General features: G+C 42.4%; 1 protein-coding gene across 5 annotated transcripts; it reads right to left on the bottom strand.

Annotated features, from left to right (window-relative positions):
- Nucleotides 1-539: 539 nt before the first annotated feature.
- Nucleotides 540-26,755, bottom strand: LOC102942532 (arylsulfatase D). Of its 5 annotated transcripts, none has more exons than XM_027825605.3 (10): nt 26,652-26,755; nt 22,000-22,149; nt 19,476-19,597; nt 15,589-15,711; nt 10,732-11,155; nt 8,303-8,439; nt 7,962-8,096; nt 5,900-6,062; nt 3,590-3,711; nt 540-2,811 (listed from the first exon to the last, which is right to left on the bottom strand). In XM_027825605.3, exons 1-10 carry the CDS (start codon nt 26,723-26,725, stop codon nt 2,441-2,443), a joined length of 1,821 nt encoding a protein of 606 aa, XP_027681406.2. In that variant the 5' UTR covers nt 26,726-26,755; the 3' UTR covers nt 540-2,440. The 5 variants fall into 5 exon arrangements, with proteins under 5 accessions (XP_027681406.2, XP_043393694.1, XP_043393695.1 ...); XM_043537759.1 differs by having other exon boundaries at nt 26,580-26,725; XM_043537760.1 differs by lacking the exon at nt 26,652-26,755 and adding an exon at nt 22,650-22,931.
- Nucleotides 26,756-26,927: the final 172 nt, after the last annotated feature.

Consider the following 26,927-nt stretch of genomic DNA (forward strand, 5'->3'; position numbering starts at 1 on the left):
TTGTCAGTTGTTGGCTGTGCGTGTCTGTTCTCTCTGTGTGCTGTGCCGGCTCTGCACAGATAGCTGGCCCAGCAGACCTTGTTTGAATGCCCCAAAGAGACCACACACTTGATTCAGTGGCGGAGGTATTCGATCAGGTTTATTGTCAATAAATCAATGTCTACAGTTACACTAGCACACGTATGCGCGTTGCAGTGGACTCAGCTCAGTGAATGGCAAGACTTTCTGTTCCCCCCTCAGCTGGACAAAGACATACCCCCTGTAATCCCTCTTTTACACACTGATACAAACAAATGACGTGGTTTGTTACCACCCTTTACCTTGTACCTGTTGGTTTGATCAAAACATCTCTATCCATCACCCAGTCATCTTGGCCTATTCTTTAAAAGGGGTCAGTGTGTCCCCGTGCCATCTTCAGGGAGTGTGTTTATACCATAACCTTATATTGGGGTGTTCTGGTATTACCCTTCCGGAATGTGTTTACGTGAGTGTCCTGTGCCTAGCACTTCTTAGGAAGGTTTGTATTTTTGCAAGTAGGCATGTTTTGTAACAGGGCAGGGCCTGACTTGGCCTGACTCTTGCTAATTCTGCTTTATATTAGCAGGGCTTGACTCTGTTTAGGCCTGAGACCTTACACTAGGCCTTTTCTACCAGGCCTCATGTCTCTCTCTATTACACTGACCTAACCTCCCCTTTCAATTACTCTTTTTATACCTTTTGAGCCTGCCGTGTTTTCTTCAGAACATGATCTACAAAAGCTCTATTAAAGCAAAGATTGTGATGGTGGCTCCACTAGTTAAGGCAGCTGCTGCTGTCCATCTGCTATTAAATTTAGACAGTCAGCAGCTATGGTTGAATTTTGGGTCATTGTGTGCTTTATGTCATCTTTCCCTCCTCCTCTCCCCTCACACATCTAACTTCCAGAAGTATATTCTGATATTCAAAAATTTAGTTTTTCATCTGACAAGTTATTTACTGGGGAACATATATTGATCACAACAGTCAATAATAAAACTCAATATTGGAATGCTACAGGAATGGGAAAGAATATATAGAAATTGTTTCTCATTTAATACCTTTTTGAGATGAATAAGGCAATTTCCTTCCTCGCTTTGTAGCATGACAACATTCTATTCTGTTCCTTTTCTGCCAATCAATTGAAATGTGTGAGCCACATGTCTGCAGGATCCTAATCAGTCCTAAATCTTAAAAAAATATATGTAAAAATCACTTTTCAAGTCCCAAATTCTTCCTACAGCAATTGGTAACAGAATTAATGCCTACAAGCAGGCAAAACAATGCAGCTCCCTGTATGGTTTAGGTACTGTAGTTACAATAATAACTTATAACTTATTATAAGTAGTTACTGTGGCTGCACATATATACACCATGCAGACACCATAGTCCTCCATGGCGATCAAACTAGGCACTAAAATGACAGGCTTCTACTTCAGCAGGAGCCATGGGCCAAATTTGTCCCGGTGAATCTGAATGGAGTTACACCAAGGATGAAACTGACCAAGTATTGCTGAATCCTTTACTGAACAGCACCTCATTCACGTAGATATTTGCTTATTATATTACATTACGTAGATTTCTCCAAACTATGATTTTTTTTCTTGTTCACTAATTGAAGTGGTAAATCCCACCAAGATCACCATACTTCTTTACCCAAGATGACTGTAAACATATAAAGTAAGTTTATTTATTTTATACATTTTTATTAGCGTCATTTATCAGTAAAACTGCCAGCTACAAACTAGAACAGGACCCTTTGCTCACCAACCAAAAGCTACTTTTAGTAATGATTGTGCAAATGACAATAAAAAAAAAATCTTAAAGAGCAATATTCTGCTTTCTGGCATGCATGAATATTTAACTTTACTGTTATCCAGTTAAAGCCGTAGTTTGTTCAAAAGCTGTTGAAAAATTGCAGTCGGTTCTTTCCTAAGCCAATTTTACTTTTTCTTGTGTATATCTCTCTGACGGTTTCAAATATTTATCTATAGTAAACGCCCAACAGAGAATGGAGTTATACCTCTGCGAGGCAGTGATGTGCTGGGAAACGGAAGTAATTGTAACACAGAATCCACTGTGCCTGGATGCCTTATGGCCAAAATATTCAGACCTGGGTGCCTAAAGTGAGGCTCCTAAATACATACTGGAAGGCACAGTCTCTCCAGGTACTATTCCATGTGTACATGGAGTGCGCTTTATGCACCTAGCTGGTAGTGGAGAGTAAATGGGAGAAAGCGCTACCATAACCCCCTCGTCCTCACTTAAGGCCTCTTTGCTCCCCAGAGAGAGAGAGGGCAGTGGAATGGCATATTTTAGGTATAATTTGGCCCAAAAGAAACATGATTTTTCAGAAATGATGTTATTACAAGTTGACTGCACCAGAGCATTCACAGTTGCAGGGTTTTATGAACAACCACCTATTTTACAGAGCAGGGTGTGCACTGTCACCCTCTCTATCACACCAGCAAAACGGGAATGTCCCACAGCACGGCTGCAGCCAGGGCTTCCACATAATGTTGTGCAAAGAGAGCTGTTGTGGGACTGGAGTCAGTGTCTGGCGATGCTCCTGAACAGCTCTTTCTATTCTGCTTATTACTGTGTCAAACAGGGGCTCAGTGGCAGGAGACAGAGGTTTGGCCTCAGACGGGTCTCTGGAGAGATCAAAGAGTAAAGGAGGGTCATGATGGGTTACACCTTCCCCAAAACAAGGGCAAATTCCTCTTCCGTAACACGCTCCAGCACCCTCTGGCTGGAATATTGGAGTCACATAATGAGCCTTCCACAGTGCCCCACCTGCCAGGAGAGAAATCAGATATAGGGACTAAATGATGAGTATAACATAGCACTCTGGTATTTGAGAGTGCTCCTTGAAGGAATACAAAGACATTTACCAACGAAAATACACAAGGTTACAAGGCTTCTTAAAGTCCTTCAGAACAGATACTGATTTTGAAAGCACTAGATGTTGTGGAGATGAAAACGTCTGTAGGATGGTACAGTAGGGGTTTTCATTAAACTGCCGCTTACATCTTTTCTCTATGTTGATTGCAAAGAGTCCTTTGTTGTGGTGCACCTCCTGCTGGCATTAGACATCGCTACAACTTCCATGACAGTTCTGACTTACCAAGAACCTCAGGAGTCAATCCACAGGTTCCGCAGAACTTGGGCCAAGCACCTACAACTTCACTGAGGCTATGTCTACACTATGCAGCTTTTAGTGACACAGCTGTGCCGCTAAAAGTCGAGCTGTGTAGCTGCTGTCTGTCGGCTCTCCTGCTAACAAAAAAAGCGGCATTAGCGTTGTCGGCAGGAGAGCGCTCCTGCCGACAAAGCATTGTTCACACCAGTGCTTGTTGTTGGCAAAACTTTTGTCTTTCGGGGTGTGTGTGTTTTTTTAACACCTCTGAAAGACAAAAGTTTTGTCATTCAGTTGCCAGTGTAGACCTGGCCTAAGTATTATTGCAAAAAAAAAAAAAAAAAATCAGTTAGTGGTTGCTATGATGACGGCTCCTATGGGGAGAAAATATTTGCTAGAGTTTGTATCCATCATGGGGAGAATGTCTATACTCACTGTCCTTTTGGTGCCATCGCACCGCGTGTAAGTATGACCCACAGTAGTGAAACATGAACTCATGCTCCGACTGTTGAACTTTTCCTTGTAGTAAAGGCATCAGGTTCCGGCCATCAACTACCCTAATGTGATGGAGATAAGAGAAGTCACCAAACTGGGACAATAAATATTGTATTTATTACTCACTCTGCAGTAAAAAATTCTTAGTGCCACTGGCACTACATCTACCGATGGTTTACATGTTTATATGTATATAATTTCCCTGCTGAACATGTCCTACATTTAGAACAGCTATTAGAGAAAAGTTAAGCGAATACTGTAAATCCCTAAATAAAATGCTTTTTAAAACAAAAATTCAGACTTATCCTATTGAATAGTACACAAACAGTTTTTACAAAGAATTAGTTCTTATGGAAAACTAAGACCCCTGTTCAGGAAAGCATCCCTAAAGAGAACAGCACTTAAGCACGCTTTCCTGAACAGGGGTGGATTTAAGCACATAAGTGCATCCCTGATTTGGGGCCTAAATTAGTATTTAATAGTTTTCTTGTAATAACACTGACGAATAATTTTTTCTTTCCGATGTAACTTAGGAGTCCCATTTTTAAGGCACTTAGGTGCTTTTGAAAATATTACCCTGGCGTGTATATTTCTGACACTTCTGCAATTAAGAGCAGTGTGGCACTCGGGGGATGGCCTCCCCACTCAGAGCTCTACACTGCAATAAAACACCCAGGGCTGGCCCCTATCAGCTGACTTGGGCAAGCAGAACTCGGGCTGCGGGGCTGTAAAATTGCACTGTGGTGCTGTATGACTAGAGCATGACTGTTTATATAATTAATATTGCCACTCGTTGGACAGTTGCAACAAATCTTATACAAAGTATATCACGTAAGGTGTAAATGGAAAAGTTATGATTTGATGAGTAGGATTATCCTGTTTATGCGCCTGTATCATTTTGTATCTGAAGTTATGAATATTGGCTACATAGATCTAGATTTCAGATGTGTTTGCTCCTGGGATAACACCCACAAGGTAATTTACGTCCAGTCTGGCCAGCACATTGTGAATGAACTATTCAAGGTGATGGCCCATTAAAGAACACTTAAATATCACAATGGGCCACAGAAGAAGCTTGTTCCCACCCGGTAAGCCTTCCTGTAGATGCTTTAGCCAGAATATGGGTAATGGCTCCTATGAGTCATCAAGACATGCAAAGGCATGTGACAAGCTCATGTGATCCTGGACTCCACCTTGTGCCTCTAATTTTCCACAAACTAAGACTGAGAGCAGTCCCTCCACATGGGAGAAGGTATAAAGGACCCTGGAAGCATCTTCATTTTGCCTCTTTCCTGCTCTGATCTCTGGGCTATGGACTTACACTAAAAGGAGCATTCCAACCAGGGGACTGAGGACCTTCCAGTCGTTTGGAAGTTACCAGAGACTTTACAAGCCAGCAGTCTGTAATATCAATGCTACAAACCTGATCCAAGAACTTTTCAATGTATGTATATAATTTAATTGACTACTTTAACTCTCTCCTTCTTTTCTCTTATAAATAAACAAACATTTAGATATTAGATACTAAAGGATTGGCAACAGTATGATTCTTGGGTAGGATCTGAGTTATATATTGATCTGGGTATGTGGCTGATCTCTTGGGATCAGAAGAACCCTTTGTTTAATGAAATTGGTTTTCAATAACCACTCATCATAAAGTCTAGTGTCTGGGTGGTGAAATAAGGGCTGAAATGCCTAAGGAGACTGCATTTTTGACTTCTTTTTAACCAGTGTGGTGAGACAGAAGTTTACTTTTGATACTGGTTTGGAATATCTAATGATTGAATAACCAGCAGCTTGGGGATGAGTCCAGCTTCTATTTCTCAGCAGTTTATCCTGAATCTGGTGTTCTCAGATGTGACCCACTGAGGCATGCACTGTAGGCTTTTGGGCTTGGGCTAGAACCTGGGACCTGAGAATCATGCGGGGTGGGTTTCAGGGCCTGGGGTCCATTCCAAGCTCAGACATTTACACAGCAATGTTATAGCCCCACAGCCCGAGCCCTGCGAGCCCGAGTCAACTGACATGGGCCAGCTGCAGGGTTTTTATTGCAGTTGTAGACATACCCTTAAATAGTTCATTTCATACTCTCTGGGGTTTCCTTGTTCTGACAACTATCCTACCCCCATGCACTACATGCTCTAACCCATAGTGTGCATACCACACTATGAATGTAAAGTTTAGCAAGAGCATAGCAGCAATATTGTTGTTACAGATATAGGGAGTGAATATACTTTGTTGTCTCCATACCTGTCCTGGGGCACTATCCCTCCACCCAGGTGAGCCACTGTGGGATAAATGTCCATAAGGCTTGTAGGTTCATCAATAACTGTGTCAGCAGGAAAGACTCCTGGCCATCTAAGTATCCCTGGCACACGGATGCCTCCTTCCCAGCCTCCCATGCCTTTTCCACCTACAGCAAAGTGACATATAACAGTTATGACTCATTAACAGACATTAGACTTATGCATGAAATTAGAGACAGATGGCAGCAGCATATTGCTAAGGTTTAATTCCGTGCTTAAGTTCTGATTTCATAAACTTCGAGAGGGATGCACAGAATCACTCAAAAAGTAAAAATCAAACACACCCTCAAACTGGGAGGGTGTGTGTAATTAATGTCTGTTGCAATGACTTGCAGCTTGGGATAGATGGGAAAATGGGCAAGCAAGCTTTCAAATATATGTTCTTCGGCAATAATTTTCTCTCTCTTTCCCCTCACACAGCTCTTCCTGCACTCAGCTGTTAGTCTACATCCTTACGTAGGGTCAGAATGGGGCGACAGGAAACTTTTGAGAGCCTACACCAAATAGCCCCATGGCCTAGCAAAAAGGGAGAGACTGGAAACACTCTGAGAACACACAAGACTGAAGGGTACGAAATATGTCTTAAAGAAGCATGTAAAGAGCCTCATCCCCCATTTTAATTCAGAGTTTCAGTACAGATTGGTTCCGTTTAGACATGGGCTAACATTTTCAAAAGTGACTCAGCATGTAGGATTTAGTCACTTAGGAGTCTAAAACCTAAGTGCCTATTTCACTTTTGAAAATGAGATTTAGGCTCCAAAGTCACTTAGGTGGTTTTGAAAAAGTTACCCAAGAACTTCAAGACCAGAAACATGAATCTCAATAATACAAAAGCTATCATACACCCTTATTTGAACTTTCAGTCAAATGTTTTTCCCTAACCACACTGTAAACAGGAATAAGACAGATATAGATAGAATAAGATTTTTACACAGATTAAGCATCAGAATGCTCAGATTGCCTATGTGCTGAAGAAAAGATGTGTATTGTGGTACAGTTGGGTACACCCAATATAGCCATCAGGTTTCCATGTCTTTTCGCTGCTCGCCATTGCAACCTTGTTTCCCCCCGCCCTCCAAATCCCATCAGACTCATTCACCAAAGTACTGCTTCCATTCAATGGCAGCAATCAGAGCCACTTTACAGTCCAGCTGCATAAGGAAGAGCCAGGAGCTAGGAAAAGTTTCTCCTTCCCCTCTCTGAAAGCAGGCAAACTCTCCCTTTCAGTAGAACACAATTTTCACAGCTCAGGGAGTCACAGTTTCAAGTTTTTGCCCCTGGCTGTGTACTTGGCCAGTGCTGCACTAGAAGTCAGGCCAGGTTGCAAAATTAATACAAGCTGCAGTTTGAAAAATGAAAACATTTACATGCTTTCTGATCAGCATTTGTCTTGTGTAGCGTATACTGAAAGCAACAAAACCGTGCAGTGATTGCCTTCTCACTGTGAGGGACAGCACACTCTTCCTTTCCTTTTCTGTTCTGATTACCCATGTATCTATGGTTTCTGGGGTACAATAAGTAACCGTAATTGAATTTGTCTGACTGAATGGAAATCATTCACATTTACTGTCTAGTAGGAATGATTCCATAAAATGCCATTGAAGCTTGTGAATGTCAAGAGTTTGTATACACAAAGAAGAAAGCTTTTTTTGGTACCACTTCTCCTTACGATTTTCCCTCGCTCTCTACAAAAGATCAGTTAATAACTATTTTAATACAAATATTTTTCCCTTCTCTGAAGCCTTCCATCCAAGAAACTCACAATGATTTACAGGTGTTATGCAAGCTTCACAATACCATTGTGAGACAGGCAAGTTTAATACCTTCATTTCAGAGAAACAAGATGGAGCACAGAGAGATTCAGTTTGCTGTCCATGGTTACACATGACATCTGTGCTAGGACCAGGAGTAGAACCCAACTCACATTGAGCCCATCAGTGTTAGTCAAGCAAATTAATTTTCTATTGCATTTCTAATCTTAAAAGAAATCGTAACATATTTCTTACCTTTATATATGCCATTCCAGCCACCTAGCTGAGTTTTTCCTTCTTGAGCCTCCAATTGTCCTCCATGGTCAGAGGCAAAATACGTGAATGTGTTGTTTTTCAAATCTTCCTTGTCAATAGCATCAAGAATTTTGCCTGTAAATTAAAGACAGACAGAAAAACAGTCAAAACTTTGCTATGAATCAAACAAAAAGATCAAGATCTAATTAAAATGATCAGGACACTAAAGCTTTGCAGAGCCCTGGCAATAGCTTTTAAGACTCTAAAAGCTTGGTCGATATCAGTATTTCACTTTTACACTGATACATTTAAAGAAAGTCTCTTTCATAAAGGACACTTACCCACCAACCAATCCATTTCTTCTACATTGTCTCCATATAAGCCGTGTCTGCTCTTCCCAAGAAATTTCTCCGTGGTGAAAAGGGGTGTGTGAACATGTAAAAAGGAAACGAAGAGGAGGAATGGTCCATGCTTGTTTCTTAAAGAATTAAATGAATATTTTTGTTGTGCACTTGGAAAATTCTAGAAGCTTTCACATTCACACATGTACACACATACATTATAACTAGCACCATATTCATCCTGACATAATGCCACTGACCTTAATTTGGCCCATCCAGAGCATTCTGTCTCATAATGTGCACAATGGATGACACTAGCTATTTTGGGGGGTAATGTCTCTCCCCAGAAGGGTTTGCATTACAATGCACCAAACAGTATATATTTTCAAAACAATTTCCCTAGTGAGAACAATCTCAGAACCTCCTCACAAGAGGGCTTTACCTCAACACAAAATTTAGCTATTTTCCACTCCGTAATAAAGAGAAAGAGAGAGCATGGCACCATGGAAGGCTGTAAACTGGGTGAAAGAAAAAAGAGGGACACATGATAATGGAACAGTTAGGCAGAAATAAATGTCAGACTTCAAGGTATCACATGTAGTTAGGAAGGGTAAATTTTTAAAAAACACCTCTATGACTGAGGCTTCTAAGTCCAATTTTCAAAGCAATTTAGGCACCTTTACTTACAAAAGTATTTAGATGCCTAAAGATGCAAATAGATGCCTAGAGGAATTTTCAAAAGTGCCTAAGTGAGTTAAGCATCTAACTCAGTGGTGGGCAACCTGCGGCCTGCAGGCTGCATGCGGCCCATCAGGGTAATCTGATTGCGGGCCGTGAGACATTTTGCTGATGTTGACGGTCCGCAGGCCCAGCTCCCCACAGCTCCCAGTGGCTGCAGTTCACCGTTCCCAGCCAACGGGAGCTGTGGGAAATGGCAGCCAGCATGTCCCTGCTTCCTGCAGCTCCCATTGGCTGGGAACGGCGAACCGCGGCCACTGGGAGCTGCGGGGGGCCAGGCCTGCGGATTGTCAATGTTAGCAAAATGTTTCGCGGTCTGCAATCACATTACCCTGATGGGCCGCATGCAGCCTGCAGGTTGCCAACCACTGACTAACTCCTCCTGAAACTCTTTCACTGAAAGTCAGTAGGACACAGGCTCCTAAGTGTCTATGCCACTTTTGAAAATGGGACTTAAGCACTTCTGAAATTTTTACCTGAAGTTTTATCTGCTATGTATAGCACAGTACAGTTATCTGGATGTCTCATGGGGCTTTTTGTAGTTTGTTCCCTTCCAGATGAGTACCAAAGGGGATGAGCCACTGCAGGAGGCAGGATACCTGACCAAATAGATCAAACAGTCAGATTTACTATGGTTAATTAGTCTATATTCTTATGTTAAAAAAAAAAAAAAAGATGTCTGAAAGGGAGTAAGAGCAATATAAGCCACAGAGAGAACAGCCTGGCAACCACTGTAGGAGAATTGCTGGATTATGTAGCGCTGGACCAGAAACAGCCCTCCATTAATAGAGATGGGGGGCTGGCAAGAGAGAAAGAGCAGCCTGAAAGCTAAAAGAGGGGATGACAGGCTAGTAGTGTGTGTGTGGGGGAGGGGGAACAATAATGGAAACCTAAAATATAAGTGATTGCCAAAGAGCATGTTTTATTTGCAGCAGTTTTGTGCTGTAATGGTGCCACTCTTCACTGGTACAATGGAGAGTATGGGCCATCAGGCTGCAGCCCATCACAAGATCTCCATAAAAATTACTTATTCTCTCACTACAGCTTTTCAAAAGCATTTAAGTGATTTTGGAGCATGCACCCCACTGATTTTCACTGGGACTTATGAGCCTAAATCACCTGGCACTTTTGAAAATCCCACCCATATGGGTTAACAAGGTGATCCCAATTCTGCGAAGACTTACACCTCAGATGATACCATGGACTTTGGCCCAGCATTCTTTCATGATAAATATGAAGAGATAGATTTAGTTAGAAAAAATCTTTTAGAGTTGGGCTGATAGCTGGAGAAGCTACACAGTGTTGTTTTGTAAATAATAAAAAAATTGAAAAACAAGTCCTTGGTCACATATGTCACCTGGTTAAACCCTATCCTATTTGAAAAGCTCCAGGTAGTTCCAGATCCAGGATTGCTGAAATAAAGTCGAATCCGTGGTGTACTCATTTGTTGTCAATACTCAAAATGCTCTCCCCATTAACATGTCATTCATACATGTTTTCTTGGCTCCAGAAACCAAGTCAGTGAGCAATGTGTTTGTGGGCAGAAATTTCTTATGTGTTTCAAAAATATCTGAAAAAGAATTATCCAGAGACATTAACAGCTTATGCAAAAAACTCCACTTGCACCAAGGATCTTAAAAACACTCCTGTGATCTCGTCTCCTTTAAGAAAAAAGGAAGGCCTTTAGTTACCTTTCAATAAATGAAACTGCTTCCTTAAGCATGAGGGCAGCCGTCCTTTCCAACTTCATAGGTTGTTCAGTAATATCATAGTTCCTCATCAGGATACAGTTCCAATATTGCACAAATCCATAACTGGAGTACCAGGAAGTGAAAAAAAGAGAGCCAGCTAAGGCAAAGAAGGCGACTATTTTCCAGCTGGTGGAAATCAAGCCAGTAAGCTTTCCAATGATAACTGTGAGCACAGCAAGGGCAATTATTTGAGTGCAAAGCCAGAGTTTGGCTTGAAGGGCTGCATCCAACTCGGGAGGTTTGTTTTTCTGACAGTTGTTTAGGAGAGTAAAAGGCATGCCGTAAAAATAATCAAAACCATGGTTTGAAGGGTGGTGGCAGTGATCATTGAGGGCTTCACAGTTCATACCCTGATGCCACTTCCCTGAAAGTTAAATAAACAAAGAAAGGCAATTGTTAGGGTTGGGATTTTCACAGAAGCCTTAGGAGAGCTAAGTGCCCATTTAAATGGCAGTTGGGCACATAAATCCCCTAGGTTCCTTTGAAACTCCCAGCCTAGAACATTAAAGAGCACTTGTAAAAGATGGAGTTAGCACGCCCTGCAATGCAGGTGCCTGCTGTGCAAGACTCGGAAGAAGAACCATGGATTTCAGTCCCTCCCTGTGTCTGCAGTCTTTTACTGTGCTTGTCTTAACACAGGCCCTGAATCTAAAAAGAGATCTTCATAGGTGGATTCTTGCACCTATGTGCAATTCCAGTGAAGCCAGTAGAACTCCATACTGGCATAAAAGTTTCTGTGGACTCTGTTGGGGTTTCTGGGGCCATAGACTAAGCTACCCAGGGAAGGGATTTGTTTTATAAAAAACATTAGTCTGCATCTATGCAGCCATATAAGAAATGAATACTGAAACATACTACAGGAAACACATGTACCAACATTTGTGAAATAATCGTTTTCTACAAATGTAGGCTATAATAAATGTGAAGTGAAAGGAATGCCACTAGTTTGCTGTAAATGTAACTCTTCCCCCAAAATGAATACCAGTTATTCTTTCAATTTTGGCATATGGCAATGTACGATTCAGTTTATATATATTTTATATATAACCCACAAAAAAAGATGTTAAAACAACATTTTTAAGATTGCAAAGGCAAGCACTCAGAGCTTAATCCTAAACAAAGAAACATTTCCTATGTCCAAGTGTATTTAAGGAGATTTATAAATCCACATGCAATGGTCTACCTAAACTTAATTTCAAAATCTCTGTGCATTATAAGCCTCCTCCCCAAATAAGTCTTCTCAGGTTGTCAGACCCATACCAGTATCTAATCCTCTATTCTTTCTTCTGTATAAACCAGTAATCCCAAATTCCAACAGAAAATGCCTGATTTTCCTCTTATTACGAATCCAGAAGAAATATGAAAGATGAATTTGCAAGCACTGCAAACTTTTTTCTTGTTGACTTGATATGCACAAAGAATTGCTTCCAGCTTATATAAAATGAACACAGCTTCTAGTAAGGGGACGTCTACACTGCAACGTAAGCCTGGGCTCAGACTCTGGCTTGAGTCCAAATCCTCCTTCCATCTACATACAAATCTCTCAGACTCGTGCTCAGACCTAGGATCCTAGGACCGTCTGGAGCTAGAAGGTCCGAGCCTTTGTCAAGCCAGGATCCAGAGTTAGAGCCCTATTGCTTTGCAGTGTAGAGGCAGTCCTGGTTAACTCACGTCCTGTAAGTCTGCCAAAAGTATCCTACAATTCCATGGGCCAACTTCCTTTGTCCTCTCTATCCCAACAATTGCCAGTCACTTGCAGTGAAAATGGAAGCCACCCCTTTTGGTGAGAAGCAGCAGCAGCAGCTCATCAAGTCAGCATTAAACCTTCCATTGTCTTCTGACCACCAAGCTGCAAATACCATCAAAGAACCTTCTGTGTTTGCAACAGAAACTGAACAGAACAAGCCTTTTGCAAAGCACGCTGCCTAATGATCATGGGAGCACAGCCAGATTTTGGTGAATCTCCGGTGCGAGGCCAGTAAAATCATAGACTTTAGTAAGACTACCTGGAATTATCCCACATATCAGCAGATAGCTAAAAAGCTGGCAGCGCTGCAAATCTTCTGGACTGGTGAGCAAGGCAGGGAGCGGATTAAGAGGCTGAAGAGCAAGTGCCGGAAGACCAGGGACCAGAACTGCACCTCAGGTAACTCGCCAGCCAAATGCCCATTTTATGAGGGGGTTGATCGAGTGCTGGGCACTGTGCACGATGACCTAGTCAGCCGGGATGGTGCCGTGTAGAAGTCATGTTGGCCCCTGAATTCATCATGTGAAATTCTTTATGCGAAAGTTCTGGATCCACTGCTGGTCATCCCAATTCTGCATGCAGATGTGATCCCACCGGCCTGTGCGTGTGACCCTGTGTCAGAAGCGCCGGTGTACGTGGGGGCAATCAGAGGCTACACTGAGTGTAGTGAGCAGCATCAGCCAGCATCTGCCATGACTGGGTACTCTGCCTCCTCCTGCTCTATCATAAAATCAGTCAGGTGCCTTTGGTGGGTCAGAAAATGCCACCAAAAGGTCCACCAGTGTCTCATAGAAGCTCTGCCCATTTCCAGACACAAGCGTGAAAGCACAAGCAAGAGAAGTTTCTTCAAAAGGCACCTCCTTCACATGGCTGGCTCCAGTAGCTCAGAGCGCACAGGCCATAATGAGTCCTCGGCAGGCTGTGTTGGCGGGCTGTTCAAACTTCCTCTAACATGCAAGGTGGACAGTCAAGTTTTCCCACAGTGCATCACAGTCAAAGGGGTGGAGCAACCACATTTGGGGAGGGCGCTAGGGAGTCTGGGATATGGCTGGTTTGACTCGGGGCTGTGTGCTGCGGTGTAGATGCCAGAGCCCCAGTTTCAAGCCCAGATTAGAAAATTGTCAATACAGGATTAAGAATTAATGTAAATACTCAAGCCCCAGGTTTTCAGCTGACTCGAGTTCCACTAACGCTGGGATTAACCTTAGACCAGTGGTTCCCAAACTGGGGTTCGCAGAACGTTACTGGGGGTTGGCAGAACGTCACTGGGGGTTCGCCAGAAAAATTTCACTAATGGGGGTGAGAGGACCCCGGGCATTGGAGGCAGCAAATGAAGTTTGCAACTATGTTAATACTAAATTTGGTTCCTCCATTACCTCACTTTTTAATTTTTTAAAAAATGTGGGTTTATCACATATTTGGGTACGTATTAAAGGTTCACGAGTCTCAAAAACTTTAGATCCAAGATGGCAAAGGTGGAATAGCACACTAAATCACATCAAAATCCATCTTGCGAGCAAGTAAAACAAGATGCGAGGAATCTTCCACTGGTGTCAAAAAGCAGACCGCTACCTGAAGAAGGATCATTTTGATTCACTGGAAGAGTCAACAGCCAAAATGAAAGTGGTCACTGAGTTTGTATCGGGAGCTGGTAAGACTGAGTTAAAAATAACCTTTGCTAAGGAAAAAGTTTGATGGTAATGGTTAGCAAGTATGGAACAGTCCAGGGAAAGGGTGAAATTCACCTAAACGAATCAGCACAAAAATATTCTGATGAAAAATCAAAACATTCTCTTTTTCGTGATGATTCGTCAATAAGCAAATTCAAGTGATTTCATGTCCTCGGATTTTTTGGCATCTCTGCTTGTGTGTTTACATACTCATCTTTTATTGTTTGCTTTTATTCTGTGATCGGTAAATAAATAAATTCCTGGATTAGTCTTCAGACCTCCTCCTCAGAAAAAAGCACCTGCTCTTCTCACCTATCATTAGGGGTTACAAAGGCAAACAGTACCAATGACTTGACTTCTATGCTATACCATCACACACTTGGATAGTACTTCACATTTTCAAATGCTACTTAATAATCCAGAGGCAGAACAAGCTATTTCTGAACACAGCTGGGCTTACCTACCTATGAGTGGCGAACATATTATAATAGCCAGTTGTGTACTACCTACCTGCTGTTAATTTCTATATCCCTTTCCCCCTCTAAAGCCAAAAGAAATGATTAAAGTCCTTCCTTTGCTGGATTTCTATCTCTGTCTCTGTGTGTATATAAATATATCTCAAAGGAAGCACTGAGAGAGTTTTGTTAAGCTTTGGAAAGGCTCCTGGACCTAGTACAAAGCTCAGTTGTTCTAACCATTGTAACCATGCCACTTCTTGTGACATATTTTACTTCTCCGATTTTATGCTCCCTTGGATTCAGATGATTAAATGTTCAATGGGAATGTCAGATCTTTGGGGTAGGGGCTGTCTTTTCATTATGCGTGGGTAAAGCACCTACCACATTAGGGCCACAAGCCCCAATTGGGAGTCTCTAGGTCTTTCCACGCTACAAATATTAAACAGTGCTAGTTTGTTACAATATAGGATGAGTGTACAGTTATCATAAATATCAGAGAGGCAGTGTTTCCTAATGGATAGAGCACTGGATGATGACTCAGGAAATCTGGGTTCTATTCCTGGCTCTGCTGCTGGCCTGCTGGGTGACCTTGGGCAAGTCCTGTGTCTCAGTTTCTCCATTTGTCAAATGGAGATAATAATACTGACCTCCTTTGTAAAGCACTTTGAGATCTACTGATGAAAAGCACTATATAAGAGCTAGATGATCACGATGGTCCCTTCTGGCCTCAAAGTCTATAAGGTATTATTACTACTATTATTAATATAGACACCTGCATCTATTAGGTATTTTTTTCACCTGCTCAGGGGCTACACATCTGTGACTGACAGACAGTTAAGAGAAAATAAAAACCCAAACAGTCTCCCAAACATCCGGGTAATCATTCCTGTGCCAACTCACGATAAAACATATTCCTACATACCTATAAGTCCCGTGGTGTAACCCTGCTGACGCAGCACCTTGGCAAAAGTGGTTTCATTTACAGGGAGTCCTCCTGACCCAGCATTCCACTGCAGGGCACGATACCCGTTACTGGAAGCCATGCCTGCAGGACATAACAAAATACACCGAGTCATTTTCTGCTTGATTTTTCATTGTTTTCATTGCTTAAGCCACACTCCTGCCAAGATTTAAGCAGGGTTAGGTAATATCTTTTATTGGACCAACTTCTGTTGGTGAGTGAGACAGAAGAGCTTTGTGTTAGCTCAAAAGCTTGTTTCTCTCACCAGTGTAAGTTGGTCCAATGAAAGATATTACCTCACCCATCTTGTCTCTCCAATGTACTGGGACCAACACAGCTATAATGACACTGCATAGAAGATTTATGCATGCACTTAACTTTGAACCTGTGGAACTATTCATGGAGCATAAAGCACACCCACATAAGTCTTGCAGGATCAGGGCCATAAGAATAAAATGTAGCAGTCCCAAATTGTTTATATACTAATGTATGTGTTTGCACCACATGCATTATTGCGGTATCAAAGTGCTTCAATGGGTCAAGGACAGAGCAAGACAATAAACAAATAATATTTGGCACTGTTTTTTGCATCAGAGAGGAGGGATGGCTCATGCTTTAGGGCATTAGCCTGGGAATTGGGAAGCCTGGGTTCCATTCACTGCTCTGTCACAGACAGCTCTATCTAGCCAGGGGTAGTACCATGTGACTTGCAGAATTGCTAACATCGTACTTATAGCTAAGAAAAGGGGAAAAATACATGATCTGGGCAATTACAGACCGGTTAGTCTGCCCTCAGTAGTATACAAGGCTTTATAACAAATTGTGAAGGACAGAATAATTAAATTAATGGAGGTAAATGGTAAAGGGGATGTAACACAACAAGGGTTTGCCAAAGATAAATCATGCAAGTCTAACCTGATTTTGTTCTTTGAGAAAATAAGTGATTTTTAGATAAAGGAAGTGCAGTAGATATAATATACTTGGACTTCAGCAAACCATTTGACATGGTACCACATTGGAAATGTTCAGTTAAATTAGGGAAGGTGGGGATCAGTACAAGCATCGTAAGGTGGATGAGGAATTGTCTAAAAGGGGAGAAGGCATCAAGCTGAAAGGTGAATTATTGGACCAGAGGGAGGTTACTAGCGGAGTTCCTCAAGGATCAGTCTTGGGACCAATCTTATTCAATATTTTTATTAATGACCTTGGTACAAAAAAATAGAAGTGTGCTAATCATGATCATTTGCTGATGATACATAGTTGGGAGGCATCATCAATTCGGAGGAGGATTGGAATGTTACACAGGAAGATCTGGATGACTTGGAAGACTGGAGTGATATAAATGGGATTAAATTCAACATCACACACTTCGGATCTAATAATAAGAATTTCTGCTACAAGCTGAGGTCTCATCAGTTGGAAGCGACAGAGGAGGAGAGAGACCTGGGTGTGAGGTCGATCACAGGATGACTGTGAGTCACCAATGTGATGTAGCTGTGAAAAAGGCAAATGCAATCCTAGGACGTAACAGGTGACGCATTTCCAGTAGAAATTGAGAAGTATTAACGCCATTGGACAAGACCTCATTTGGAATACTGTGTGCAATTCTGGTCACCCATGTTCATGAAAGATTAATTTAAACTGGAACAGGTGCAGAGAAGAGCTAATTGAATGATCAGGGGAACGGAGAGCCTGTCTCATGAGAGGAGACTGGAAAAACTTGGCTTGTTTATTCTAGCAAAAAGAAGGCCAACAGGGAATATGATTGCTCTCAATACATAAGGGGGTAAATAATAGTGAAGGTGAAGAGCTATTTAAGCTAAAGGACAATGTCAGCCCAAGAACAGTTAGATATAAACTCACCATGAACAATTCAGTCTGGAAATTAGAAGAATGTTTCTAACCATCAGAGGGGTGAGGTTCTGGAACAGCCTTCCAATAGGAGTTGCAGTTAAACTTAACTATTTTCAAGAAAGAGCTGGACAGATTTATGAGTGCAGTTGTCTGACAGAATTACTTGTGATGGTAGGAGAATCTCAACAACCTTGGGACTGACATCTGGTTTAGGTCTTATTTTCCTAAAGCTCATGCTTCAGGCTTTCAGCTGGCTACCTGCCAGGATCAGGAAGGGATACCCGCACTCCAGTGTATTTTGTTGGGAGGTTTTTTTGTTTGTTTTTTAATCTTCTTCCTCTGAAGCATCAGGAATGGCCAAGCTGGAGATGGGACATTGGACTTATTTTTGGCAAACCATTGAGGTGGCACCAAGCATTCTCTCTCTCAGGTATGTGGCTGGCTTGTTCTTGCTCACATGCTAAGGGTCAAAATGATACTATATGAGGAATCGGGAAGGAAGTTTCTCCCAGTCAGATTGGCAGTGACCTTTGGAGGTTTTCACCTTCTTGTGCAGCGTGTGGGTCATCTGCCATAATTTTCTGGCTATATCTCACTCAATCTTTTTCATACTACTGCAGGGGCCGCAGGCACTGGGCAGTTTGTCCCTCTTATTCTCTGCCTATGATACATAATAGTCTCCTGTGGGATTTGGTCTAATTTCAGTTGTTGGGTTTAGTGTGTGGGTCCTGGGTGGTGGTGGTGGCCTGTGATACAGAGGAGCTCAGACTAGGTCGTCCCTTCTGGCCTTAGTCTTGATTTGCCTCCATTCCCCTTTTGAAAAATGCGGATAATATTTCCCTACATTGAAGGTTGCAAGACACTCAGTAATGCCTTGTGGTAATGGGGCCAGATAGAGCTCCACCCAAGAGTCTCAAAATTCATCACAAACATCAATTAAGTCTTATGACACCAGCATCAGGCAGATAAATATTATCCTCACTCTGCAGGAAGGAATGAAACACAGTCCCTAGGCTTTAAACACAAAAGTATACTTATCTCCTCCATGTCTTTGGTTTACACAAGTTTAGGCAAGCTAAGACCAATGTCAAATCTGCATACCACACAGTTTATAACTCTCACATATTTTGTGCTAGCGTTCACATTTATATCAGCTTAAAAGTCACTTCTATAGTTCTGTAGTTAGAAGGCCTGCAAATGATATGAGTGTATGATAAAGACATAACCACTCAAAACAGCACAGGGAAGTCAAAGTTCTTCCTCAAGAGACTGCTAGGACTACAAAGAATAATTAGCTGTCAACAATATCTTGAAAAGCTAAAAGTTAACATATTTGGTGTCTTTATAGTGTCAAAACAGAATTAGAGTCTATCAAATAGCTGATATTCTCATCTGATAACAGCCCTTTGCTCCCTTGCAATGTTGACCTACAATACAATAATTTCTCTCTTTTTGTATAATTTTGGGATCTTCCACTCTGTACAGAAATTATTGTGGTATGTCAATCACCCGCTGCAAAAGATTTTAAATAAATGGGAAGGGTTTTCTAAACTGTCACAGCTTGACCATTGCTCTTTAGAACCCACTGTATTCCCTTCGTCCATAGCTTTCAAGCTCAGCAGAACACAAGAAAGTGGACACAGCATTCTCTGTAAAAGCTAAAAATGTGAAGAATCTCATTTTACATTGGCATCTTTTCACTCCTACTGTAAGACACCTAAATGTGACTCTGACTTTTTTTCATACGGTTATGCTGAAGGTTTGTAAAATGATGTTAACCCCCCAGCCCCAAAAGTTCATTGTTTACCAAGTGTTACCATCCGAATCTGAGATACCAGCAATAGAGTATTTTCTTCTACTTAGGATAGAAAATTACTGCAGTATCTTATATTTCACTATTTGGGGACTGTTGGTAGATGTTGACTTGTTACTGATGATCACCAGAGCTCAGCTGTTTAAATAGACAGCATTGTATCACTAAAAACGTGCCCAACCTGATCTGATGGGGTATCTGCCAGTCAGGAAAGCTGCTCTGCTTGGAGTACAAAGTGGAGCTGCAGCAATGTGCTGAGTAAGTTTCACCCCTTCCTTGGCCAGCTGGTCAATATTAGGGGTCCTACAAAGAACAAACAAGAGAGGCATATGTTAACACAAGTAGGTAGCAAGTTGAAGGACACATACATGAAACTTATTACAAGAGAAATCGAAACTAACTCAGCTTTTACATGGTTTCCCTGGAAGCATTGCTCTTTTATGCTATATGTATACTTTAAGAATGTTTGGTACAGTGCTGAGTAGCCTTTCACCACTAGAGAACTAGGACCAAATTCATCCCTGAAGTGACTCCACTGATTTGAATGAGTTAACACAGGAATAAATCTGACCACTGGTTTTAAATATAGCTTAGTCTGCAAAAATGAAACTACTGCAATTACACATGTAAGTGGAAAGGAGTACTAGTGGCACCTTAGAGACTAACCAATTTATTTGAGCATAAGCTTTCGTGAGCTACAGCTCACTTCATTGGATGCGTTCAGTGGAAAATACAGTGAGGAGATTTATATACACACAGAACATGAAAAAATGGGTGTTATCATACACACTGTAAGGAGAGTGATCACTTAAGATGAGCAAAGTAAAACTATTTCCCCATGTTTATTCCCCCCCCCCCCCACCCCCCACTGCTCCTCAGACGTTCCTGTTAACTGCTGGAAATGGACCACCTAAATTGGTTAGTCTCTAAGGAGCCACTAGTACTCCTTTTCTTTTTGTGAATACAGACTAACATGGCTGCTACTCTGAAACATGTAAGTGGGATGCAGAACATAGAAGGAATGATTTCCCATTCAAATGCTTTGACTACAGTAGAACCTCAGAGTTAAGGACACCCCAGGAATGGAGGTTGTCTGTAACTCTGAAATGTTTGTAACTCTGAACAAAGTGCAGTTCGGGCTCCAGTTTCAGCAGCTCACACTCCAAGCCAGGTTCCAGCAGCTGCTGAATCCCCTCCTCAGTGCTGGCATCTTTCTTGCAGGGAGCTTCTTTCCCTGCATTGGACTGCAATCTTGTCCCCTTCTGGCCAGAGGAGGGAGGTGTGAAAACAGCTTGTCCCCCTCCCATCTGGGGGAGGGGTGTGTGAAAACAGCATCCCAATCCTGGCCTGGGGAGGGGTGTGTGAAAACAGCACCCCCTCCCACCCCCAAACTCCTGGCCGGGGGAGGGGGAAGGTGTGAAAACAACGCAGATCCCAGTGCTGCTCCTGCTCTGCCTGCTGCCTTGGGCTGGCAGACCCAGCATCTTCACTCCTAGATGTAAGTGGCTGCCCCGCGGATGGGAGTGGGGTGAGGGGAGGACAGGCAGCCCAAATGTGCCTACCTTTAAGATGTAATACGGGCACAGTACAGTATTTGCTTTCTTTCTTTTTCTTTTGTCTCCGCTGCTGTCTGATTGGTTTCTTCTGGTTTCACATGGTGTCCGGTTCACCAGTCAGTCCATAACTCTGGTGTTCGTATCTTTAAGGTTCTACTGTATGTCACTTTTATAACCCTATATTTTGGAGTTCACTGAACCAAAACCTCCTATCAGGTATCTGGAGCTTTTGTGAGCCAACCAGTTACTGTTCAGTGCTGACACTACAGATTATATATGGCAGCAAATAATAATATAGTTACACAATGATATTTTTATACGGTTCTAACTCTCCCAGGGGGTAGGACTGCAGCAGTAGGAGGAGGGAAACAAGCCTTATAGACCTTCCTACCTCCACCAATGGCAGATCTGGACAATGGGGGCAGGAAGTCTACAGTGCTCCTTTCTGGAACCCCAGCACCGCCATGTGAGGCAGGAGGAGACCCCCTACCACCTCTTTGGGATTGCCTATAAAAAAGACGGAGCTTCTTCAGGTGGAACAAGCCCTTCTGCTCCTGCTACAGACCCAGGCTAACTGGGAGAGTACAGGCCTTGTGGGCCATCCCTCATGAGTAAATTAGTGAGTGCCAGCCCACAGGATCCAGTGGGCGGAGGCCTCATGTACTCGGAAGAAAGGAGTGAGAAAATGGATGAAGGTTGGAGGAAAAGCATAGCACAGAAAGAGCCAGGTTTATAGATAAAAAAAGTAGAAATGGGTAAAGTGTAAGATATATGTAGAGATAGACAAAGGGTAAATAATAATGATACAACAAGTAGTCAGAGGTTAATGGACAGAAAATAAAAGGAAATTCAGATAGAGTGGAAATAATAATGTTGCTTCCTTCCCCCATTTCTTTTTTTTAATTGTATATGTAGGCCCTAATCCTGCAAGTACATACACATGGACTTAACTGTATGTGAGCTGGCCCCATTGACGACAAGAAGACTACTCATATGCATCAAGTTAAGTACATGCATGAGTGTTTGGAAGACTGGGGCCTTGGACTGTAAAGTCATTGGGGCTGGAGCGTCTCTTATTTTATGCCTGTAAAACATATAGCCTACTTGAAAAAATTAAACACATACATATAGTAATGAGAGAGCCTTTACCTTATGGTATTGTTACCATAGCAACCTATGTCTCCAATGCCAAGATCATCTGCCATTATCAGTAAAATATTGGGTTTAGAATCCACAGCCACACTCATTCCACATGTCTTTGGAAATATGCATAATGCCAGCAGAGCAGTTAGGTAGCTCCTGAAATATAGTAAAACAACTTAAGTCGTTACCCGTATGAAGCACTGTACTGTTCACAATGGAAATGCTAATATGATCCAAGGTTTGAATTAACTTAGGACAAAATGTAGCCCCTGCCTCCACGGCCGAGGAGAGCGCTGCTGGCAGCGGGTCTGCTGCATGAGGAAGTGGGAACTAGATACAGGGGTGGGTGTAGAGCAGGGGTGAAAGTAACTTAAATGACTTACCAGTATGCAGGGCAGCTGGGGTCCCAGGCAAGGTAGGGGGGGGCGACTCTGGGCCCCCAGAAGGGGCGGGGCCTCTGGCAAAATCCCTCTGCCAGCCCTTCAGCGCTGCCTGGCCTGTGCCGATTTAAAGGGCCTGGGGCTCCAGCCACAGGTGCAGTGGCAGCAGCGGCAGCTGGAGCCCCAGGCCCTTTAAATTGCTGGGCCCCAGGGCAGCTGCCTCTTTTGCCCCGCTCCGCATCAGCGGCCCTGCTGGTACGATCAGCACTTTCTTACCAGTATGCTGTACCGGGCCATACTGGCTTACTTTCACCTCTGGTGTACAGCTAAACTCCACAGGGCCTGCTGTGAACAGGAGACAGAAGGGCAAAGGCTCCATTGTTGTGTGTCCCCTCCCATCTGTTCCTTCATTCCACGTACTGGTCTCCCTGCTCCCAAGTAGGTTACTCTAGTCACTGGGCTGCCTCTGTGGAGGAGCTCTGCAAAGGTCTCCCACTACAGGCCTGCATGGGAGAGAGGATTCCTTTTCCCATTTACCCGGCTTTCATGCTGGCCCCAGGATTATAGTCTGAGGGTAAAATTTTCAAAACACAAGAATTGGGGTCACCAAATGAAATTAATAGGCAGCAGGTTTAAAACAAACAAAGGAAGTATTTTTTCACACAACGCACAGTCAACCTGTGGAATGCCTTGACAGAGGATGTTGTTGCCAACACCATAACAGGGTTCAAAAAAGAAATAGATACGTTTCCATCAATGGCTGTTAGGCAGGATGGGCAGGGATGGTGTCCCTAGCCTTTGTTTGCCAGAATCTGGGACAGGGGATAGATCACTTGATGATTACCTGTTCTGGGGCACCTGGCATTGGCCAGTGTCAGAAGACAGGATACTGGGCTTGAAGGACTTTTGGTCTGACCCAGTATGGCTGTTATTATGTTCAAAATTGACTTAAGCTCCTAAATCCCATTTTTTTCACACTTTCTAATATACTAAGTATGTCTGTCTCGAACAGGGTCAGCTCTTGAAGAGTTCTCAGCTGCTCCAAATGTCAGTTAAAGATTACATTCCTTGAGCCTGACCCCACATTTCTCTCTCTTGCAAAGTCCTTGGTGAGGGAATCAGTAATTTTGCTGGAGTAAGAACAGTAGCAGTTCTATAGTACTGCACGAGAAAAGAGTCTCCCAATATCAATCCACTCCTAAGCCTTTAGCTTTTAAAGAATTGCTGTCAAGTTGTTTACTCCAAAAATATGATGTATGGAAAGAATAGCTGTCACCCCACAAACAAGCTGGAAACAAAAGCATATTTAGAAACAATTCAATGGTATAAAAGATAAATCTGCTTCATACTGTAAATAAGGAATATGCAGCTGCAGCCAATGAATTGCTTAAGAGCAAAGTTCTTGTCCTTATGCAATCGTCTATTAATAATTTTTGGCATGGCTGTGTATTGTCATGTGAGAAACTTGGGTCTGGACGCAACTTTGAGAATTCCACTTACTCATACTACTTGTCTTCAGGAAGGGAGGCTGCTGATCACAGTGCAGTTGAAGATAGCTCTTAAAAGTTACACCATGTTGTACTGGTATTATGAACTCCCGCAAAGAGCACAAAGGGTGATACAGTAATAGCCATGCAAGATAGTGGAGCGTAATACATTACACCGGAGGAAAAACAACAGCCCCTAGGATGACAGGTTAATTCATGCAGGCATTTTTTTGTCTGAAATGGACTGACAGGAATAACTCTCTCTTCTCTCCTACTACTAAAATCAAGGCAGTTTGACTTTATGAAAGCTGCTTTTATTAGTATCTACAAATGTGTTAGCCCTTAATTTTTGCACAGCGTGAGGCTCTAAATATTTGTCGATGACACTGGAGTTATTAACCCAAAATAAATTCCTGCCTAGGGTAATAGAATTTTGCTGCCTAATGTACATTCCGCCTACAGTTTCAAATGGATGCCCTAAGCTGCTGTGCTCATACCTAGAGATGATGGCCTTTCAGTAGTATTTCCCCGAGTATGGAACAAGGGCATTGTGAGATCTAATTACGTATTGTTGGAGTAGGCTAGGGTAAAAAGGAAATGTGGAATTGGAATGTACCATGTGCAACAATTTTTTTATTGTTCATTCACCCACAGCATGCATAACCACTCATGTTTCTTAAAGAACATATGTGGTGTCAAAACATTACCATATCCTCCTTTAAAAAGACCCCCAAACTGTCCTTTCTAGTTAATTTAGGGTGAGCAGATGTCCTGATTTTTACATGGAGAGTCCCAGTATTTGGGGCTTTTTCTTGTATAGGCTCCTATTACCCACAACGGCGGCCTGATTTTTCACCCTAAGTTAATTCTAAGTGGAATGAAGCCTACATGAGAAATTGGCATCCTGCACTGCTTGTCTAATCACAAGTGAGGAACTGATCAATCTAGGAATGTGTACAAAAGGTTGAAGGAATAGGCTCCACAAGCAAAAGGAACAGACCAGGAGAGAAAAAATATATATTTTAACGTAATGGAATTTTACAGGGAAAATTACAACACATGCAGAATTTCAGGGCACGCATTGCTGCAAGATTCATCTGGATCTGCATCGCTTGGTAAGCTGGGCCCATTTTAAAACAAAAGCATTTTAATACAGCCAAATACATACCAAAGTTATCTATTTGGGAACAAGGAATGCTGGCCAGGTGATTGTGTCTTGGAAGGCAGTGACTGTGAAAAGGATTTAGGGATCATAGTGGACAAGCAACCGAACATGAGCTCTAGTGCGATACTGTGGCAAAAAGGGCTAATGCTACCCTTGGATATACAAAAAGGGGAGTAGTTAGTAGGAGTACGGAGGTGATTTTACTTCTGCATACAGCATTAGTGAGACCAATACTAGAATAGTGCACGTAGTTCTGGTGTCCACATTGTAAAAAGGATGTTGAAAAAGCAGAGAGGGTGCAGAAAAGGTTACAATGATTCAAGGGCTGGAGAAAATATCACAGTGAGAGCCTTAAAAAGAGCTCAATCTGTCTAGTTTATCAAAAACAAGATCAAGAGGTGATTTGATTACAGTGCATATGTACCTTCATGAAGAAAATACTCGGTTATTACATGGCTCTTTAATCTAGTAGAGAACAGAACAACAAGAACCAATGGCTGGATGCAGAAGCCTGACAAATTCAAAGAAATAAGGAGCATATTTTTAACAGTGAGGCTGATTAATCATAGGAACAAACTACCAAGGGAAGAGGTCATCAAATGATGATGATGTCTTTCTGGCAGATATGCTTTGGCTTTACATAAATTATACTTTACATAATCACAAGTAATTGGCCTCAATACAGGGATAACTGGGTGAAATATAACAGCCTGTGATACACAGAAGGTCCAACTACATGAGTGAATACTGCCTGCTGGCCCTAAACCTGCTGGCCCTAAACCTGCAGATTTTCCTTCAGATGGGACAGCAGGAAAAGAGAAGGGAAGAAAATCAGTGATAGAAACAAATGTAACAAAGGAGATGTATGAGGAAAATAGGGCATGTAAGAGTAAATTAACCAGAGAATTACTACAGGTCACATGAAATGTAACTAGAGTGCAAAACTCTCAGATACACCAGTATAAATGCACAGGTTTCAGAGTAGCAGCCGTGTCAGTCTGTATTCGCAAAAAGGAGGACTTGTGGCACCTTAGAGACTAACAAATTTATCTGAGCATAAGCTTTCGTGAGCTACAGCCGAAACCTTATGCTCAAATAAATTGGTTAGTCTCTAAGGTGCCACAAGTACTCCTTTTCTTTTTATAAATGCACAGTAACTCCACTGATGGTGAAACTGAAAGCAAACTTTCCCCCAGTGTATCTGTGCTTGTCACAATCCAGCAAATCCCAAACTGGATAGAGCTGAGTTTGTAGGGATCAAAGAAGGAAAGAGGAGAGGAAATAGGGTTGAATTGCTATTTTCCTTTCTTAACACTGCCCACGTTGTTTTCCACTATTTTTGACACAGTGTGCCACCCCGTCTGAAGGCAGCAGTTCTGATTAAGCAGACGATTGGAGACAAGGGCAGATAGGATCTAGCAGAGAAGAGATGCAATTTGACTTGAAAGCCAGACAAAAGTCAAGAAAAACAGACTTTTACTGGCTAGGGTTTACTATTTTGAAACATCCTGTAAATAAAATTCTGCATCAAAACAGAGTATGGCTCAAAAACACCTGGGAGCCTGTGCAGAGGGCACAAAGAATACAAAGCTCTGACCATGTTCCAGAGGATCCGGACCTACACACCTTCTGGACAAAGGAAAGGTCTTCGAGTGTGACCCCTCGGTACAAGTGGCAGAACACTGCTCGCCGACTCCCATCTGAAAGCCAGATTCCTGCACTGCAAATCCGGAAGCAGGAACTCTGAGAAAGAGAGCCCTGGCAAAGCTAATGTTACAAAGGCCAGAGAGGGAATAAAGGCAAATTAGAGTCTTCCTTAAAAAGTGTAAACTTCTCTAAGGGATTGAGGGAAAATTCCTCTCTGGAGAAAAAGCGTGGAGCAGGTTTTTCAAAGCAGAGGTT

This window comes from Chelonia mydas, chromosome 1 (assembly GCF_015237465.2).
Source record: "Chelonia mydas isolate rCheMyd1 chromosome 1, rCheMyd1.pri.v2, whole genome shotgun sequence".
In the NCBI taxonomy this organism is placed as follows: Eukaryota; Metazoa; Chordata; order Testudines; family Cheloniidae; genus Chelonia; species Chelonia mydas.

Bases quoted from the DNA above. Each gene is read 5' to 3' on its own strand.
- LOC102942532 (XM_043537759.1), bottom strand. From the start codon at position 26,725: ATGGGAGTCGGCGAGCAGTGTTCTGCCACTTGTACCGAGGGGTCACAC. The intron at 19,598-21,999 runs GTAAAGGCTCTC...TGTTCTTTGTAG, and splicing joins TATGGTAACAATACCATAAG to GACCCCTAATATTGACCAGC. The intron at 15,712-19,475 runs GTTGGGCACGTT...TATGTCCTGCAG, and splicing joins CAGATACCCCATCAGATCAG to GCATGGCTTCCAGTAACGGG.